General features: G+C 25.0%; 5 protein-coding genes across 5 annotated transcripts; 3 read left to right on the plus strand and 2 right to left on the minus strand.

Annotated features, from left to right (window-relative positions):
• Positions 1-4585: 4585 nt before the first annotated feature.
• LOC128958150 (ABC transporter G family member 20-like) lies at positions 4586-7037 on the plus strand. The gene is made up of 4 exons (XM_054303964.1): positions 4586-4706; positions 4772-5128; positions 5213-6700; positions 6790-7037. The coding sequence occupies exons 1-4, from the start codon at positions 4586-4588 to the stop codon at positions 7035-7037; spliced, it is 2214 nt and encodes a 737-aa protein (XP_054159939.1).
• A 1759-nt stretch (positions 7038-8796) lies between these two features.
• Positions 8797-9728, plus strand: LOC128958151 (ABC transporter G family member 23-like). Its single transcript, XM_054303965.1, has 4 exons — positions 8797-8896; positions 8970-9326; positions 9387-9637; positions 9711-9728. Exons 1-4 carry the CDS (start codon positions 8797-8799, stop codon positions 9726-9728), a joined length of 726 nt encoding a protein of 241 aa, XP_054159940.1.
• Positions 9729-9823: 95 nt separating this feature from the next.
• LOC128958152 (ABC transporter G family member 20-like) lies at positions 9824-11200 on the plus strand. The gene has a single exon (XM_054303966.1). It carries the CDS (start codon positions 9824-9826, stop codon positions 11198-11200), a length of 1377 nt encoding a protein of 458 aa, XP_054159941.1.
• Positions 11201-12179: 979 nt separating this feature from the next.
• Positions 12180-13550, minus strand: LOC128958153 (elongation of very long chain fatty acids protein 6-like). The gene has a single exon (XM_054303968.1). It carries the CDS (start codon positions 13119-13121, stop codon positions 12180-12182), a length of 942 nt encoding a protein of 313 aa, XP_054159943.1. The 5' UTR covers positions 13122-13550.
• A 5451-nt stretch (positions 13551-19001) lies between these two features.
• On the minus strand, positions 19002-19996 carry LOC128958316 (transcription elongation factor A protein 1-like). Its single transcript, XM_054304156.1, has 2 exons — positions 19137-19996; positions 19002-19069 (listed from the first exon to the last, which is right to left on the minus strand). Exons 1-2 carry the CDS (start codon positions 19798-19800, stop codon positions 19065-19067), a joined length of 669 nt encoding a protein of 222 aa, XP_054160131.1. The 5' UTR covers positions 19801-19996; the 3' UTR covers positions 19002-19064.
• Positions 19997-20161: the final 165 nt, after the last annotated feature.

A 20161-nucleotide genomic window follows, 5' to 3' on the forward strand; every position in this document is an offset into this window, starting at 1 on the left:
ATCAGACAGTTATTGGCCTCACTTTCCTATATTTAGAAATAAATTATAATTTTATATTCAACTATTAATAAATTTTTAATAACATCAAACAAAAAATTGCTAATTATCTATAGCTAGAGGTAGATTATATAATAATTATATTGAATTTTTTTATTAGAAAGTTTAATGATTAAATAAATTATTATTATTTTGCAATTTTAATTTAATTTTCTAAAAGATAAATAAATTTAAATAAATATTAAATGCAAATTATAATAATGTTTATCAAATTGTTTTCAAATGAGGTAACATATAATGTGTTAAACATCTTTACAAACAAATTTTTTTCTTCATATTATATAAAAACATTATTGTGTTCAATGAATGATTCATAAAAGATAATTATAAACTACAGCTATATAAACATAAGTAATAACTTTATATATATATATATATATATTATTAATGCATATTAAGCGTGGCTTTTAAAAAGTTGATAATTATCTATGACTAAGATATTTGTTTTGCATTAGGAGTGGGCGTTCAACGAGTTGCCCCTCAAACACAAATGGCGATCACTTCCTATATCTTTATATTTTTGTGGATGTAGTAAAAAAAAGTCGTGACAATTGATAATTTAAATTATAAAAAGCGTTGAATTACATAATGACTTTTGTAGGTATAGGAGGCGCGATATATATTGATAGCCAGGAAATGGTATTTTCATAGCTAAAGATTCAAACCATACGAACCCTTAATAGGTGTGGAAAAAATTAATACACAATATTTTTTTTGAATGACTATTTAAAAAGCAAAGGTTTATTCATAGAAAATATGATTTCCAAGAAAAAATTGCGATCCATTGAATCAGTTTTGATTCACACATTTATTTTATAACACAGTCATGAAAACAAGAAATTTATTTCAAATTAAAAGACAAGCAATGTATTAATGTTCAAAATTTTTTTAAAAGAGTAGACACTAATTACTATTCATGGCCTTCAAAAAAAAAATTATTGAGTGTAATGTAAGTATTTCGTTGTACTACTAATAAAAAAAATAATATTGTAATAATCATAATAGTGTTAATTGTTTATCGTTTTTCTCACTCTTTTATAATGAGAAAAATTTTAGAATAGTATATCATTGTATTTAAGATATTATATATAGACTAAAAATAGCCAAATTATCAAAAAAGTTTTCTACAATTATCCAAAACATAAATTAAATTTTTTATACATTATTTTATAAAAATGATACATTATGCAATATAAAAAACATGATTACATAAATCTATATTTATAGTATAGGTTGTACACTATATGTTTGCATAAATCAATTTTTATGTTTTAAATGATTAAATTTAATGATAAATCTTAATATTTAGAAAGTAATTATTGTAATTATTACTTTAGATAATTTAGTCAATAAATATTGCTATTAAAAGTTATTATAATATAAAATCTATCGACCCTTTTAGTAAAATGTTTATATTATAAATAGTTTTGTATGATTTCTGATTGGATAAGAATAGATAAATCTTAGATCGGATCAGTTATTAAAAACTGTATCTAATTTTATTATTATTACTTCTATTATTATATGAAATATTTTTTATATTTATCTATTAGACTATAATATAGTTCATATAGATTGACAATTCATTTAGTGTTTTATTAGATTTAAATATTTCAAATATTATTATATCTTAATTTTAATTATATATATATATATATAATTGCTTATATATTATTTGTTTCTACTTATTATTTATTATTATCCTAAATTAACAACATATTGAAGGCTAATTGTATAATGGATTGCTAATCTTATTATACTATGAATGTTAAGTATTAAAACCAACAAAAGTTTTTTTTCATGATTTTGTTTGAATAGTATTTGAAATGTTGGGAAAAATAGCAGTTTATTGCAAAATAATTTTTCTAATGCTTTGTCAAGACTCACATCAATCATTATGAATGTCCTAAAATCAACTATTAGTATAAAAATATATATTATATACAGTCTGAAACTGAAATAACAAATCAAAGTTAAAAGATATTTATCATAATAAATGATATTCAGTCAATATTATAGGTATTTATTTAACAAAATTTTCAAAAAAGTAAAATTACAAAAATTAAATGTGAAAAATTATATTTTTTATTTGTACTTAAAATTTAAATTTAAATTTTTTCTTCTTATTTATTTTCACTGATATGTAACCAACTTTTATTTAATAAATCATAAAAGTATACATATATTGAAATTTCTAAATTTAGAGACATTAAATTTATTTATTTATATGATTTTTATAGTAAAAATAAAGTAAATTACAGTGTAATATAAAATTTCTATTTCTATAAATACAATGTAGTGAACTAAAAATAATAATTTAAAAATCATGTATAATACAGATGTAATCAAAATATTTATGTGTCATTAGGTTTTCAAATGGTTGACAAGTTTTATGATTATAGATATGATTTATGCGGTTTATTCAACAAAATTGATCACAAAATTTCACCGAAAAGCGTCTTAATATTGTTAATAAATACTGTTTTATATTAAAAATTAATTTAATTTTATAGAATTTTTTTTTGAAAAACATTAATTGCATCATTAATTTCTTTTATATATTTTTGCCATTAATAATGCTAAAAATAAATATATTTCAAAATGCAATTTTATAAATTAATTTTTTTTGCTATTTTTACAATTTTATTATTTAATTTTTGTTGTTATTTTACCTTATATTTAAGTAAGTTTAAAAAAAGTAATTTACGATCGTTAGTAAAAATTGTTTTTATTATATTGTGAATTAATGTCATTTTAGATTTCCTTTAACAGTATATTTAATTTGAAAATTTAAAATAAATATCTTATAATTTAATTTTCTAGTAAAATGGATTTGCTTTTATAAAATTAAGTAATAATAATAACAAAAAAAACAATTATTATTACAGTTATTGTTATTATTTTGGCAAATATTCTGTATTAACTGTTTTAAAGGGTTAACAATGAGTTGATTAATGAGTGAATCATTTGACGGATTACCTGAACATTAATAAACAATAAGAAAATACCTGTCCTTCGATACAGTCCACGAGTTTTCAGTTTACTCGTTCACAGTTATAAAGTTTAGTTGTTGTCTACAATACAAAACATTGTTTTTGAAATCACTCACTCACTCACTCACCCACTCATAAACAGAATAAATTTTAAAAATATTTAGTTTAAAATTTAGTTAAAGATTTTATTTTCGCAAATATACTGTTAAATAATTTATTCGCAAATAATGAAAATATCTTATTTTATTATATAACAAACATAAGACATAAAGCAAATTATACAGTTTATGTAATATAAATTTTGATATATTATGTGTTTTTAAATCTAAATGATAGTTTAACACATTTTTTTGGTTTAAATAATAATTAATAATAAAATAATTATTACATGTATATAATTAATGTATAATTAACTTTTGTATTATATTTAGCTATTTTACGCATCAATTGTTATTAAGAGATGTTTACATAGAAATTTATTTTTTAAAATTACTATTTTAGTAATTATTTATCAATATTTTGTAGATAACACTAAAATTTAGGACAATTTATTTATTTTTAGTTATTGTGTAATATGGTTTTATTTTCAGAAATAATTTTTAAAAAATCAAAATTAAAACAACTTTAATACAATGGTGTATCATTGAAAATTTTATTTGATAAAATTTTTATTTACAATAAAACCGGAAACAAAAGATAAGTAAAAAATAAATATCTAGTATTTATTTAATCGTATAGTACTGTAAATATTAAATAATAAAAATAATAAAATGAAATACAATATAAATATTCTGAACATTATATTCTTTACATTTATTTATTGAATCAAAACATTTACAACAAACAAATAACATTGAGATTTACAAAACAATAAATTTAAGAATAATAAAATATTTAAAAATATAATATTATAATATTTTTTAATACAACGAATTGAAAATGTTATAAAAATGTCTACAATTTGAATAATAACAGCTTAAATGTTATTTCTATTGTAAATATCATTTTATTTATAATAATAATATCTATGTAAGATATTATACTAACAATAATAAACTATTATATTACTATTATTTCTTTAACAAAATTTTAGCATTATTTTGATAAAAAATGTTAGTTTCATTTAAATTAGTTGAATATTCAATATGTGATAATTTCATTGAATCTATAATATAATATGTTATGAATGTAGACTAGGATGAGGACAGGGATTTGCAGTTTTATAAACGTTTTCATATTGTGAGCTCACCTGAAAATGCAAAATGTAAACTAAATAAAATGTTTATTCATTGGAAAGATTTTTACATTTAATGTTTGTGTTATTACTATTATATTTTAAATTAAATTAAGTAATTTTTTAATGCAAATTTGTTTTTTTTAATATCAATTGCATGATTGTAATCATCTTTTGTTAATTAATGTGTTTATAATTTTAATAAAAAAAATACAATAAATGATAATTTTTATGTTTAGACATACTTTTGTAAATATTTATTAAAATTTATTACAATTTTACGTGTTTTATAATTAAAATAATGACTAGTAATAATAATTTAGTGATTGACAAACAAAATGCTTTAGAGATAAGAGATGTTAGTTTTTATTATAAAAGTGGTCATAATATTTTGAATGGCATCAATTTGACTGTCCCTAAAGGTAAATATAAAAACTATAATACATGTATAGCTAATTATTATAATATTGTTATATTTGATTGTCAGCTGGAATTTATGGACTGTTGGGTTCATCCGGTTGTGGCAAAACTACATTATTAAGATGTGCATTGGGTAGACTAAAACCAAAATACGGAAGCATTTCTCTATTTGGACGGACACCCGGAACACCGGGTAGTCGAGTGCCCGGACCTGCTGTTGGATATATGCCACAAGAGTTGGCACTCTATGAAGACTTTAGTATTGAAGAGACACTTCGCTATTTTGGACGATTGTTTGGCATTACCTCACAGACTATCCAAACAAGAATTGAGTTTATGTTAGATTTGCTTCAATTACCAAATGGTCGCAAAATGATTCGTAATTTAAGCGGTGGTCAGAAGCGTCGGGTGTCTATAGCCACAGGTTATATATATAGCATTAGTTAAATATTATGATTAACTTATTATTTGTTATACTGTACTATATATTTATATCATCCTATTGTAGCTCTATTGCATAGTCCACCACTTCTTATATTGGATGAGCCAACAGTTGGTGTGGACCTAATCCTCAGGGATTCCATTTGGAAACACTTAGAATACCTGTGCAAACGTGGTTTTACAGTCATTTTGACGACTCATTATATAGAAGAAGCCAGAAATGCCTCGAAAGTTGGATTTATGCGATCCGGTAAACTGTTGGCTGAAGACTCACCCAAACAACTTATAGCAAATTACAAACTAACAACTCTGGAGAACGTATTTCTTAAATTATCACAATTGGAGGACCAAATGAAAGCTAATAATCAATTGACTTTTAAAGGCAGATCAGTACCAAAAGAGATTGAAAACAATATTTGTAATACAGAAAGTTCATCGGATATACAATTAAATGTTATAAATAAACAATCAATGAATGAAAATCAAATGACAACCAATTGTTATGTTAATAAAGGCTATACTGAAGAAACCATATCTATAATTGAGACAACAAATGAAACAACACTTAAAACTGTCGACAATACCAATGGTACGGTTCATATGAAACAACAAAGTATCGTAAATGAGACCAAATTTATACAGCGATTGACTGCACTGACACTCAAAAATTTTAGACAAATGACCCGAAATATGGCTTTATTAGCGTTTTTTGTTTTATTGCCTACTATTGAGATCAGTCTTATGATAATGAGTATTGGCAATGATATCAAAAACATGAAAGTTTCGGTCTATAATCCCGATAATGTTGACAATCAAACGCTATCGTTAAGTGAACTATTTCTCAGTGCCATTGATGTCGATCATATAATTATAGTCAGATATCCAACACTTGAATCAGCTGTACAGGCAGTTCGAGACAATGATGTCTGGGCTGTCATTCATTTTGAACACAACTTTACCGAAACATTAAGAATGCGATCGCTATTGTCCTCCGATTCCGATCCGGGAATTATTAAAGACAGTTCCATAAAATTACAATTAGATATGTCTAACCAAGTGATAGGTTTTCAGATACAACGACACATTTATACGGCTTTCGCCAAATTTTTAGGTTTTCTGGCTATTAATTACGGCATAAATCCCGACGCTTTAAAGCCGCCCATAGTTGTCGGTCCGCCTATATATGGAGTCAAAAATCAATCGCTTATTACATTTATAGCACCGGGAGCTCTCATTATGGTGGCATACTTTTCCACAACAGTTATGACCACTCATTTATTGATCAAAGAGCGAAACGACGGTTTAGCCGAACGTAGTCTTGTGGCCGGAGTGTCGCCGTTTGAGTTTGTCTTATCGCACATCATATTGCAGACCATACTATTAGCCATTCAAGTCGGTCTCAAACTGATGGTTGCATTTTTGGTATTCACAATACCTAATCGCGGCTCCATTATGTCGGCCATTGCCCTAACATTTCTTCAGGGTTTATGTGGACTAATGTTTGGTCTCATGATATCTGGCGTCTGCTATGACGAGATATATGCAAATACATTAGGTATTTGTGTTTTATTTATTCATTTAACTAACTAAACAATTAGCCAAATCTTACAAAACTAACTGACCATAAATTATTATCTAACATAGGAATCGGCACATTCTTTCCCAGTGTAATGATTGGCGGAATATTCTGGCCGTTGCAGAGTATGCCTACTTGGCTCCGGTATTTCAGTCAAGCACTGCCCTCTACTCTGGCCATTGAATCGTTGCGAAGTATTTTATTGCGCGGTTGGGGTTTTGAAAGATTACCGGTTCTCATGGGTTTCATTGTTACAATCTTGTGGTTAATTTTCTTTTTGATTAATTCAATCATTTTCTTTAAGAAAAAGTTATGATAATTTCATATTACAGTATACACTGTATACTACTGTATATACAGTACAGTACAGTACAGTACTATACTAAATGTATATTATATTTGGCATATAATGTGCCATCTGTTTAACAAATATAACAATTTATTCATTTTTAAATTGTTGAACTATTGATAGAAAGTTTATTAATTTTATATTTTAAATAAAATACAAATATTATTAATATTATATAATGTTTAATTAAAATTATATTAATTTAATAATAATAAATAGTTTCAACAAATTTATATTTTAATACAGTTTATGAATGTATTATTGTACTGAAAATTTATACATACAGTACTTTATAAATAAGTTATTTTAAAGTAGTTTAATTCTAATTAAAAAATTATAATAAAATTGATATTATTTTTTTTAATTTTACATATGTATTGCAAGTGATGCTACATTACATTCAAAAAATAATTAAAATAAATTATTTATTGATCGCAATTTCAATGCACAGTATATTTTAAATTATCACAATTGGAAAACCAAATAAAAGCTAATAATTAATTCGACATTTAATAGCAAAACAATAATAAAAGAGATTAATTACAACATTTGCAATACAATTAAATTCAGTTAATCTGAAATACAATTAAATCATATAACCATACAATCAATAAATGCGAACCAACTGACCACCAATTGCTATGACAATAAAAAATATATACTGAACCTATAATTGGGAAATCACAAGAAACAACACTAAAAACTGCCGACAATACCAATGGTACGGTTCATATGAAACAAAAAAGTATCGCAAAATGTGACCAATTTATACACCCACTGACACCCAAATATTTTTGACAATTGATTCAATAAAATGTTTTTTAAGAGCGTTTTTTATTTATTATATTTTAATTTAATTATATTACTACTACAGGTAGTAGTAGTAGTAGTAGTAGTAGTAGTAATAGTAGTAGTAGTAGTATTAGTAGTAGTAATAGTAGTAGTAGTAGTAGTAGTAGTAGTAGTAGTAATAATAATAATAATAATAATAATAATAATAATAATATACTACCGGTATTACTAATAGTCTATTGTATGCTTTATTAAAGCATAAAAATAATTAGTATTGTTATCAATATCTTTATGAATGGAAAAATTTTTTTGCCAAATTATATTCATAAAATTTCTCTATTATTTAATATATTGCATAATAATTCTATTATTGAAATGTTTTTAATTATATGACTTATTTTATGCAAAATTTAAAAGTACTCAACTTATATTACTACTTATAATAATATATTAGTATAATTAGGCAAATTATTATTACATTTAAAAAATTAGTAACTTTAATATAATGTATAGATATGTTTAAGTTTTTTAAATAATATTTATTGATTCAGATGAAAGTGAAAAGTATATTGATATAAAGTATCTGCATATACAGTACAATGTAAAACAATTCAAATTTCATGTAATTTAATGTAAAATAATCGAAATAAATACTATAACTACATATTAATATAACTGTGTTGATTATTTTGTAAATATAATAACAAAATGTGTATCGATTTATTTAATAAATAATTGTAAAAATATATAACTTAAAACACTGGTACTTCACTCAACGTATAATATTAATATATATTATCACAATCTGAGACAACAATAATCGATAGTATTACAGATTTTTGTTATAAATATTATTTGATTTGATTAGTGAAAGCTAATATTAAATATTTATTATTTAAATAATAAATTATTTGATTTTATAATTAAATTAATAATGAGTTCACAAATAAATTCTTTAGAGATAAGAGATGTATATTTTGATTACAAAAATAGTGTTTCGGTTCTCAACGGTATTGACGTTACGGTTCCTAAAGGTAATGAAAATATAAAAATTAGTTAATTTATAATATATTTAAACTGTTATTTATTTATTTACGGTAACTACAGGTGGCATATATGGACTGTTGGGTTCATCGGGTTGTGGTAAGACAACACTATTGAAGTGTTCATTAGGACGATTAAAGCCAAAAAGTGGTTCAATCTCACTATTTGGTCATAAACCGGGTTCTCCTGAAAGTCGAGTCCCCGGACCCGGTGCTGGTTATATGCCACAAGAGTTGGCCCTTTACGATGAATTCAGTATTGATGAAACACTCGTATATTTCGGTCGGTTGTTTGGCATCGATGGACAAGTGGTTCAGTCGAGGATAGAGTTTCTCATGGATTTACTTCAACTGCCTGTTAGTCGACGTCTGGTCCGACAATTAAGTGGAGGTCAGAAAAGGCGTGTTTCAATAGCCACAGGTATTTGACTGTAATAAATATAATTTAATATTTTATTAAATTAATAATATTTTTTAAAAGCTTTATTACATAACCCACCGTTCCTTATACTTGATGAGCCAACTGTCGGTTTAGATCTTATTCTTCGGGAGTCAATTTGGAAACATTTGTACTTTCTGGCCAGCAATGGACTGACCATTATTGTGACCACTCATTACATAGAGGAAGCTCGGGGTGCGTTACGGGTTGGATTCATGCGATCGGGTAGACTTCTAGCTGAGGGATCGCCTGATGAGCTATTGCTTCGACACGGATTTCCCACATTGGAGGCAGTCTTTCTTAAGTTATCAGAAATAGAGAACAACCAGAAATCGGAAAAAGATCTAACATTTGATTGCAAAACAGTTTCCAATGATATCATAGAAAATGATGTAAACAAAGCTAATAGTTTCTCAATGAAAGTTATTATCAATAATAATAATAATAATAATATCGAAAATAACAAAAATGAAGCACAAATGACAAATTTAAACAATTGTGATTTTGGATATCAAAACAATGGCTACATTCCCGACGGCAATGAGATTACTGTTTTTAGTGACAGTAGTGATGATCTTAAAGAAAAATCTAATACTCAAGAATTACAATCAAAAGATATTAACAAAAATTTTGAACGCAAGAAAAGTGTGGTAAAAGGTTTGAATCAATTACGCGAAGAAATTATTATTAGTGACACTCGTTGTCTGAACCGTTTGATTGCTTTAACATTGAAAAACTTTAAGCAAATGTCCAGAAATCCTATTTTATTATTGTTTTATATATTAATGCCGGCGATTGAGATCAGTTTACTTATTGAGTGTGTGGGCAAAGACATCAAACAGATACCGGTGTCTATTTATAACCCGGACACGAGCGGCAACTTTAGTAAAATGTTTATCAACTCTATTGATGAAAATCAGATCCATTTAGTTCATTACAAATCATTGGACGACGCTATGAATGCCGTCCGAGTCAATGATGTTTGGGCTGTCCTTTATTTTGATCCACAATTTAGTCAACATCTCATTAGTCGCTTCTATACATCAGATATGAATGAAGAATCAGTCAATAGTAGTACAATACAGTTAAGGATCGATATGTCTAATCAAGTGATCGGTTCACAGCTTAGCAGATATATTGCCGAAGCCTATGAACGCTTTGTCAACAATATAGCCATCGGTTTAAAAACAAACTTAACTACAATTAAACCGATTGTCAATAACGGTTTGCCAATATATGGACAAAAAAACGGACTCTTTAGTTCATTTGTAGCTCCCGGTGCTCTTATTGTGGTCGCATTTTTTGCCACAACTACAATAACGTGTCATTTGTTGATCAAAGAGATAAACGATGGTTTGGTTGACCGCAATTTGGTTGCCGGTGTGCGTCCGCTTGAGTTTGTTATGTCACACATTATATTACAGCTTTTTATGCTTACCCTTCAGATCGGTCTCAAAGTAACGCTTGCTTTTGTAGCTTTTGGTATACCACATACCGGCTCTATAGTCATGGCTACTGGACTAACTTTCCTTCAGGGCACGTGTGGCCTAATGTTTGGCTTAATGATTTCAGCCATATGTCCCGATGAAATGTACGCAACCACTCTATGTATCGGCGCTTTCTTTCCAACAGTTATTATCGGCGGTATCTTTTGGCCGATTGAAAGTATGGTACCGGCACTCAAATACATCAGCAAAGTATTGCCCTGTACTCTGGCTATACAATCTCTGCGGTCAATACTATTGCGTGGATGGGGTCTTAATGAGCTACAGGTATACACTGGCTTTATAGTCACCTTATTATGGCTTTTATTTTTTACGATCACAGCATTGACTTTCTTTATAAGAAAATTATAAAATAAATATAGAAATCAAAATATCATAAGTTTATAATTTATTTAAGTTTATTAAGTTTATAAGTATTAATAAAAACTACTGTATATTTGCTTTTATTTATTATTATTTGATTGTGTATTTGTGTATATTTAGTATTTTAAACTTCACTAATTAAAGTTCAATATAAATTATATGTTATGATTAATATTAACTAATAATAAATAACAAATAAAATTATCAATACTTTTATTTAATATTTATATTTGTTATCAATTTAAACTATTAAATTACTAATAGTAATCATTTTTGATGAAATAATTTCATAAAACAACAAAAATTCATAAAACTAAATAATCTTACCAATTAATAATTAATATTTTATTAAAACACAGTGATTTATTTTAATTATGTATATTCAATATTGTATATATAATACACTAATAATTGTTTTTTAAAATTATGATTAATATACTATTAAACATTTATACATATGAATTAAATAAATACATTATTTAGCATTAATAATAATGCATATTTTATATTTGTCAAAATTTTATAAATACTTTTATTTTATTAAAATCTAATATAATTATAAAAACATATTTATTATAAATAATAAATATTAAAATTAAAACAATTTAAATTTGAAATTTATATCAACTTGTTTGAAATAAAAAATCTAAGTTTTTTATAATTATTATTATTTAATAAAACTATTCAAAAAAATTGACTTATATATTAAACTTCACTACAATATAAATATTAATAATAGATTTACTTATAAATTAAATATAAAATGTTTTTGTCTACAAAAACATTGAATTATTTTTAAAATTTCACTAAAAAAGACAGAAAAATTATTAAATAAAAAACAGTCAATGGATTTAAAATTATAATCAATTAATTATCAATTAAACTGCTTAAAAAATACATGTTTTTGTTTAAAAAATTGACATCTAATTTATAAAGTCTATCAGTATATCAATATTAATATAACTATTTAATCCACTTTATTGGCCACATTTCGGGCGGCACCGGACAACCAACGCCAGACACTTTTGAGTCCACTTTTGACTGAGTTTGAGGTGATGGCCACCACTTTCGTCAGTTTTTTGCCGTAAGACTTCATAAAGAAGTTAATAAACAGACAGAAAAACAGCGCATATATGAAAAGGCCGGCACCGGAGGCACTGAGCGATGTGTCGCAGGCTTTGGCCGACCACTTCAACCGAAAGGCCTGTGCGTTGATATAGAGACCGAATACCATTTGGACGATCTGTGCACTAGTGATGATCATTGCTATGGATCGGGAAACCGATATACGAAGTGACTTCAATGCATAGTATGTGTACATCAATGAATGTATGGCAAAGTTCATGTTAACCATCCATCGGGCACTGGCCGGAGCCTCACCGATCACAAAGAAAGCGTAGGTAAGAGTTAGCACGTGATGTATCCAATGAAGAGCAATGAGCGGTTGTTTTCTTAATATAATGAATGCCGTGTCGCCTAACTCTACCACTTTAGACCACACAAATACCCAGTACCAGAAAGTCAGTCGCACGTCATAATAGTATGAGGAGGAACAGTAGGACGACTCAAGACCAGAGTTCCAGATGACCGATACAAACTCAGGTAGACATCGGATAGTACCGAGGATTGAGAAGATGGCCAATATTGCGTTCCAAGCAAACAACGGTACCCGAAGACTGTACTTCTTGGCCGACATTGACATAATATGTTGTCCAAAGAGTACGCCCACCACGTAAGCCGTACATACGTATAGTGCGATCGACCAGTTCTCGTACATCCATTGCCGATGATAATCACGATTAAATGATGCCTCTATATTAGCGGCAAACGGCAGTCCAGGAAACTGTTGCCAATCAGTGGACACTTCGTGACTTAGCAATTGGTTTACAGTTACGTCCGAACCAAACATTGGGACTATTGATACAAATGTTGATTAAACTAATATTTAAAAATTAATTTGTAATTTGTGTCCACACGTGATCTAATAGAGCACAGAGTAGAGGCACTGCAGAGTGGGATCGGGATGTCAGACACTGGTTGTGCACTAAAACAGTCAAATAGACTCCTGAGATAAACCTCAGGTAGTTATTGCTTAAGTTACTGTCTTTTACACTTCAAATACACTTACATATACATACATACATACATACATACATACATTCATACACACGAGCTTTCAATTTTTTAAAAACTTTTTTTTTTAAATCACAAATCACTTGAATGTATCGGTTCAATGTCAAAAAATGTTTTCAAATACAAAATTATTAATAATTTACATAAAATATTTAATTTTTAAAAAATGGTGATATGATGTATAATTACTATATGATGATAAATTACTAAAATTTGAACAGGCACATAATTATTGTTATAAAAATTATTAATATAAAATAATTTTATTGATAAATTTGCACAAAAGTAGGCGTTTTTTGAATATAAAATTTTTTATTAAACTGTATTCACTTATTGATAAATTAATACTTAAATAATTGTTTTTAAAAAATACATTTTTATGTTGAATATCTTGATGTTCATCGTTGAGAAAAAGTAGATATTTAAAAATAATTATATATTTATTAATAAGTATAACATCAAAACTAATCGATACTTCAAAAATAAACTTTTAGAAAAATATCATTAAATACCATGTATTAGTAATCAACACAAGTATTAGTAATATTTTTATTATTATTATTAATGGTTTATATGTTAAGTCAACATTTAAAAAATACCATAAATACTATACTCTCAGTAATAGTAGGAATCTGGTTGTAAAATGGCATATAGTTATGAATATTTATGTGATTTCAATAAATGAGAGATGATATGACATATATCATAACTATATGTTAAAACTACACTAAAAATTATTATTATTATTAGTTGTATTTTATTTACTAGTTTGCACAGCGAATGTATTGTATTATTGTTATTAATTTATATTGGATTATAGAAATTATTACATATTTATATATACAATATATTTTCTCACCAAACATATAATTGGGTTTACCTATCGTTTTATTTGTCGCACAATTATAAAGTTTATTTTTAAAAAAGTAATTCATTAATATTGTTTTGTTGATATTTTTATTTATTAATTTGTAATAAACTTCATGTCGTACTATCAAACTATCAAAATAATATGAGTTAATTTAAATATAATAATTTTAATTTCACAACTTTAGTTTATTGTTGATTTTTTGACTTTTTAAAAACTAAGTTATATATATATATATAATTTATATATAATTAAATATAGTGTATAACTGTAATTGAAATGTCGATTCTTTTTAAGCAATTGAGAGATGATAAGTGTTTTTTTTGCAATATTGATGTGTAATCTTGTGGTGATTCAGCGCTGATGATGTTTAAGGCTTACAAATGTACTGTAAATTACATAACTAATACCAATAACTTGTAATACAGTTGTAAATGTAGCACATGTTCAATACCTATATAATATACATTAAATAGTAAATAGTAGTTAAAAAAATTATCTTTTATATTATATAATAATTTAGAATATTTTATTTATTATTTTAAGAATAAAAAATATTAGGATTAGATTATAAAATTGATAAATTTATTTTTTTATTTTGTTAAAATATCATACTTTAAATATCTGTTTAGTTAGATATGTACAAAACATTAGATACATTTGTATTTAATAACAATATTAAATTATAATTATCATTATCATTATCATCATTACTTACTATATTTACAGCCAAATGATGTAACATGCAATTTACCTAACCTTGTTTATTTATAATTATTGTATATCGGTTTATGATAGCAATTTATACAATAAAAAGTATATAGTAAATATGATATAACAATTTATTGCATTTTAACACAATCATTAACTGAGATTTTGTCATTATAATCAAATTACTGTATGTTTTGTCAGTGAAAAAATTTGTCAATTTATGATATTTTAGTCAACCCGACACTCAATTTTATACTTTTGATAATTGTCTGATCGGAAGTGTAAGCATTGCAAACAATAAAAGATAAAATAAAGGACTGATTGCACATTACACTACTCTTTACACATGGCTTATCATATTGTATATAAATCCATGAGCCAGAAGTTTATATAATATGGTTAAGAGTGTCGGTTGTTTTATTTTATTTAAGTACAAATAAGTACAATAAATAAATATATTTGGGACTCGCAATGTAGGTAATTGTAAAAATCATGCCATCATATGGCCTAACAGTCACTAAGCATGTGTATACTGTTTGTATCAAATCCTGCCTCACTATATACAGGCATATACTCTGTATATATTTTATTATATATACTGTATTTATAGTACTGTATGGTATATTTAGGTGGTTTGTGAATCAGACTCTCTGTAAGCCAAAACCATAATACTAACAACAACATCAACTACAAGATACGGGGCATTTGGGATACATATTATTTTTATATAATATAATATTTCATATATTCAAACATAAATAATATATATATTATTTTTACGGTTAAGAGCTAACTGTTGTTTTTGTTGTCATAGCAGACTTGAAATAAAGATATAAAAATTATTATATTTTTAGAGAATATATAATATATTATGAATGTATGTAACAGAAAATACTATAATTTATATATAATTATAACAATAATGATATAATAATCATAAACTACTGTACATGAAATATACATCTGTGACAAAATATATATACTGTATATAATATTTTGTTAAATTATTTGTTAATATTAGTTGAGTTAATAATTTGGAAAATACCATTAATATTATCACCATCATATTAACAATTAATATAAATAATCTACTGTATAAATACATTAATAAAAATAATTTATAAATTGAATATTTTCAAATAAGTGAATATTAATCATTAACTATAATAATAATGACAATATAAAAATTATTATTTGCTATATTGATATTTTTTGTATAAACAAATATGTAATATTTTATTATATTCAATGCATAGTAAAAAGTATAGTAGTTATAGAAATTTATAAAAATCTAATAATAGAAACAAATACAGTAAATACCTTTTGTGTGTATATTTTGCTATTACTACAGTAATTCAGTTGGCAATGCTATATAAAATTATTTAAATGCACTTTTTAAAAAATAAAATAAATGTAATTTTTAAAATTCACAATATTAAATAAAATTGCTCAGTGCTAAAAAATTTACATTTTATTAAAAAACAAATTCAATGTTAACTGTTTTGGTAAATTTAATATTAATGAAAAACGACAACAAAATTATTAGTATGACTTACTATCAAACACTACATACACTGCAATACTGTCGACTATATATTTAATGTTATTTTGACACTTGTGTTATGTTAATGTATTTATAAAACACGATACCTACCAAAGTGTACAGTAATATGATATATAAATTTATATGATAGAGATATCACCCAAAATAGATTTGGAGTAAAATATTGGAGTACAACTCTGTAATAATAATAATAATAATAAAAATTATTTATATGTCAATTCATTATTAAATATTAATTATTTAATTTCTTTATGTCATTAAAATGTTTAACTGGTTTTTAACTATAAGATGACAACTGAAAATTATCACACCATAACATTTTTGAATCAATTCAAATAATTTTAATTATTATTTTTAATATTTAATTGAGTGACATTTATTGTAAAAATTTATTAATAACAACTATTACATAGTTTAATATCTATTTTATTTTTTAAATATCTTTTTCATTTATCATTGAAACATAAAATTTATTATCGTTTTTTTAAATAAATTATTTATTGTGAAATCACTGCATATAATTATTATGATTATAAAAATAAAATCTCATATGTTATCACAAACATACCAATAATGATTCAGATAAAAAATTTGATTGAAATAAAAAATAATTAATCAAACTTGTAATCTCATTGATATATCAAATATTACATAACGTGTGGATACATATTAATAAATATCAATTACTAACTAACACACACTTATAACAGTAAACTTATATTTTTTATTAAAAACATTTTTAAGTCAATTGTCTACACATGTATTTTATATCGGTACACATATTTTTAATATATATTATTTTATTTTCGTTAATTAAATTTGATAAAAAATATTTTTAAAGTTACTTTAATTACATTAGAATAAAAACACAAAACATAATATTAAAACATTTACACTACTATACCATTCAATATTTTGAAAACATCACTAATAGTAAATGAGTTGTTATGTAATGCAATCATAATGTTTGGGCCAATACTAGTTATATAATATTTATTATATACCTGTTATGAAACATTATATATAGCTTTATATAGTCAGACAACTATTTTTATGTATTATTATTATTTATTGAAATACCTGTTTGTTAAGCATATGAGGATAGAGAGAAAAAAGACACATAAGTATACTTTTATCTCTATCTCTCAGCACTACAATACTACCTGAGCCGACATCAGACATCTATCACTAGTGTGTAAAACTATATAATATTATCTAATTTATTGTAAAATAGGCACACATTTACCATTACATCCTTTTTATGTATTGATAACACAAATTTGCAGTATATGTAGTTTGAAATGCAGATTATATAACAACAAATATTACAACAAAATATATATTATATAAAATGATTCAATACTAAAATTGAATGAATAGTTATATATTTTTTATACACTATAGACTAGTCCGACACCACTATAAGGAACTGTAGATTTTAAGGTCAATGATGTATCTAAAGTATATTAACTAGTTATGTAAAGAATGTATAATTATTATAAATTTTGTTTTTTATTATATTATTTAATAAAATATAATTGTATTTATAAAGCATGTCTATGAGGAAATTATATATATATATATATATATTAATGTGTTAATGTTAATAATTAAATAATCAATAGGTTTTCAAATCAATCATATCTTACATTAATAACTTCATCAAAGAAAAGACTGGAATTTATTAAAATTGTAAAATTAGTTATTAAATATGTATTTTATATAATTTAATTTAAATATAATAAAGATATTTTATCATTATATAATTTTATTGTAAAATATAGTTGTGTATTATTGTTTAAATTAAATAATTATAAATAAAATCAAAATTTATTGTTTTGAATCGCGCAATAGTAATAATTATGAAATAATTTTATTAAATCAATGAATTTCTTATACAATTTAATTATGATAATATTTTTGATATCTATATGAGTATTATTTTTAAAGAAACTAACAAATCTATAACAAATTAATAAAATCCATTAAAAATTTAGGAATATAAGATTTAACATTATTTAGTCATACAATTTGTGACATAAATAAACATAAATATGATATAAAATTTAAATAAGATATACATAGCATTAAGTATTTACATAAACATTTTATATGCTAAGTTAAAAAAAAGGTAACAATTAGTAATAATTTTTTTAAAAATATTTATGAAAAATAACAAATTTTAGTTAATGTTTAAGTCAAATGTCAAATTAAAATTATGTCATTAATAAAAAAATTAAAATAAATAGTTAATAAAATTGAAGTCTAATCTCCAAACTTATTAATAATTAGATTTATAGTGTATTTAGATTAATAACCGGGTTTTTTGTCACTTTTATAGCTTACGGTTTAATAATTAAATTAATTATTATTATCTGTAATATTTGCCATCCATTTAGGTCTGTGTTCAACACGTTTAATATTACGTCCCATCACTTTTGACGACCGCACGCGTGAGTTATGTTTGAGCTCCACTTCTTGTGGGTCTTTATAGGCATATTCAGTGGTGGTTTGACTGGAAGTGGACGGCGATTGTTGTTGACTTTGACTTTCAATAGTGCGTAACCGTAATATCTTTAGCCTATCAATGGGTGTTATGATGGGTGTGTTATTGGGAATTATCCAGTTTTCTATCCTCTCGTACTCACATTTCTGGAACCGTTTGTGTCTGACTTTGGCATCAGTCTTGGTCTTAGTAGTCATAGCCCATGGAGACGGAGCACCAACACCTTTGCCAGACAGTTGCTTACCATTTCGTTCTTTCTTCTTATTTATAATACTTTCATATAATTCATGTCCACTGATAACAGCATCTGATTTCGGTGTACTGGTCATCAGTTTAACAGATTTTTTCAATTTTGGTTTTAAAGTTAATCTTTTGTTTTCTTTATTTTCCTTATTATCGGTCACATCGGCAGACAATTTAACCATTTTTTCATTTGACATCTTATTGATGGTGTTTGTGTTACTATTATTAGTGGACAAGTTGTCAACCGATTTGAGCGGTTGACCTATTAGTTCCTTTGGTTTTATTGTACCGATCCGTTTCGGTAATAGCTGTGACCACTCACTGATAATTTTGGCGGCAAACGCCGTAACATCTTTTGCCAGATTTAGCTTAAGTACTTCATTGACAGTAACGCCTACTTTTGTCTTCATTAACAGATCCAATGTCATCGGTTGCCAACGCAGTTTGGAAAGTAATAGTAGGACAATACCCGGCACTCGTTTGCGGCCAATTGACGGCGATTTCATTAATTTAATTAACTTATAGTTTAATTTAATAACTTCCGTCTCCGAGTGGTTACTCATTTTGTGACTGAATTTAATATAATTTAGTATTTAAAAATTATTAATAAAATTTGATTATAATAAAATTAATTAATAAGAATATTGAATAGTTAAAAACATAAAAATTTCAAAAATATATCATATTAACAACAATAAAAATTAAAGTCACAATCGTTTAATTTAAAGTTTGAATTTAATACACTTAATAACATTAACACTTAACTATTTATATAAATTAATTATAAATGTATATCTAATGCTAAAGTATATGAATATTTCTAATACTTTGTATAAGTTTATTATATTTCCAATTATAATATTATTATTTTTTGGCAATTCATTTGCTTTTAAAAAGTAATATTTCAAAAAGTTTCAAACCTAT

The sequence above is a fragment of the Oppia nitens genome, unplaced genomic scaffold (genome assembly GCF_028296485.1).
Source record: "Oppia nitens isolate AA-2021 unplaced genomic scaffold, nextdenovo-longstitch-racon4-pilon3 scaffold3_pilon_pilon_pilon, whole genome shotgun sequence".
In the NCBI taxonomy this organism is placed as follows: domain Eukaryota; kingdom Metazoa; phylum Arthropoda; class Arachnida; order Sarcoptiformes; family Oppiidae; genus Oppia; species Oppia nitens.

Excerpts from the sequence above, each read along its gene's own strand:
- LOC128958150 (XM_054303964.1), top strand. The coding sequence starts at position 4,586 with ATGACTAGTAATAATAATTTAGTGATTGACAAACAAAATGCTTTAGAG. Across the intron at positions 4,707-4,771 it reads CAATTTGACTGTCCCTAAAG|CTGGAATTTATGGACTGTTG; the intron begins GTAAATATAAAA and ends TTTGATTGTCAG. Across the intron at positions 6,701-6,789 it reads GATATATGCAAATACATTAG|GAATCGGCACATTCTTTCCC; the intron begins GTATTTGTGTTT and ends TATCTAACATAG.
- LOC128958151 (XM_054303965.1), top strand. The coding sequence starts at position 8,797 with ATGAGTTCACAAATAAATTCTTTAGAGATAAGAGATGTATATTTTGAT. Across the intron at positions 8,897-8,969 it reads TGACGTTACGGTTCCTAAAG|GTGGCATATATGGACTGTTG; the intron begins GTAATGAAAATA and ends CGGTAACTACAG. Across the intron at positions 9,327-9,386 it reads GCGTGTTTCAATAGCCACAG|CTTTATTACATAACCCACCG; the intron begins GTATTTGACTGT and ends ATTTTTTAAAAG.
- LOC128958152 (XM_054303966.1), top strand. The coding sequence starts at position 9,824 with ATGACAAATTTAAACAATTGTGATTTTGGATATCAAAACAATGGCTAC.
- LOC128958153 (XM_054303968.1), bottom strand. The coding sequence starts at position 13,121 with ATGTTTGGTTCGGACGTAACTGTAAACCAATTGCTAAGTCACGAAGTG.
- LOC128958316 (XM_054304156.1), bottom strand. The coding sequence starts at position 19,800 with ATGAGTAACCACTCGGAGACGGAAGTTATTAAATTAAACTATAAGTTA.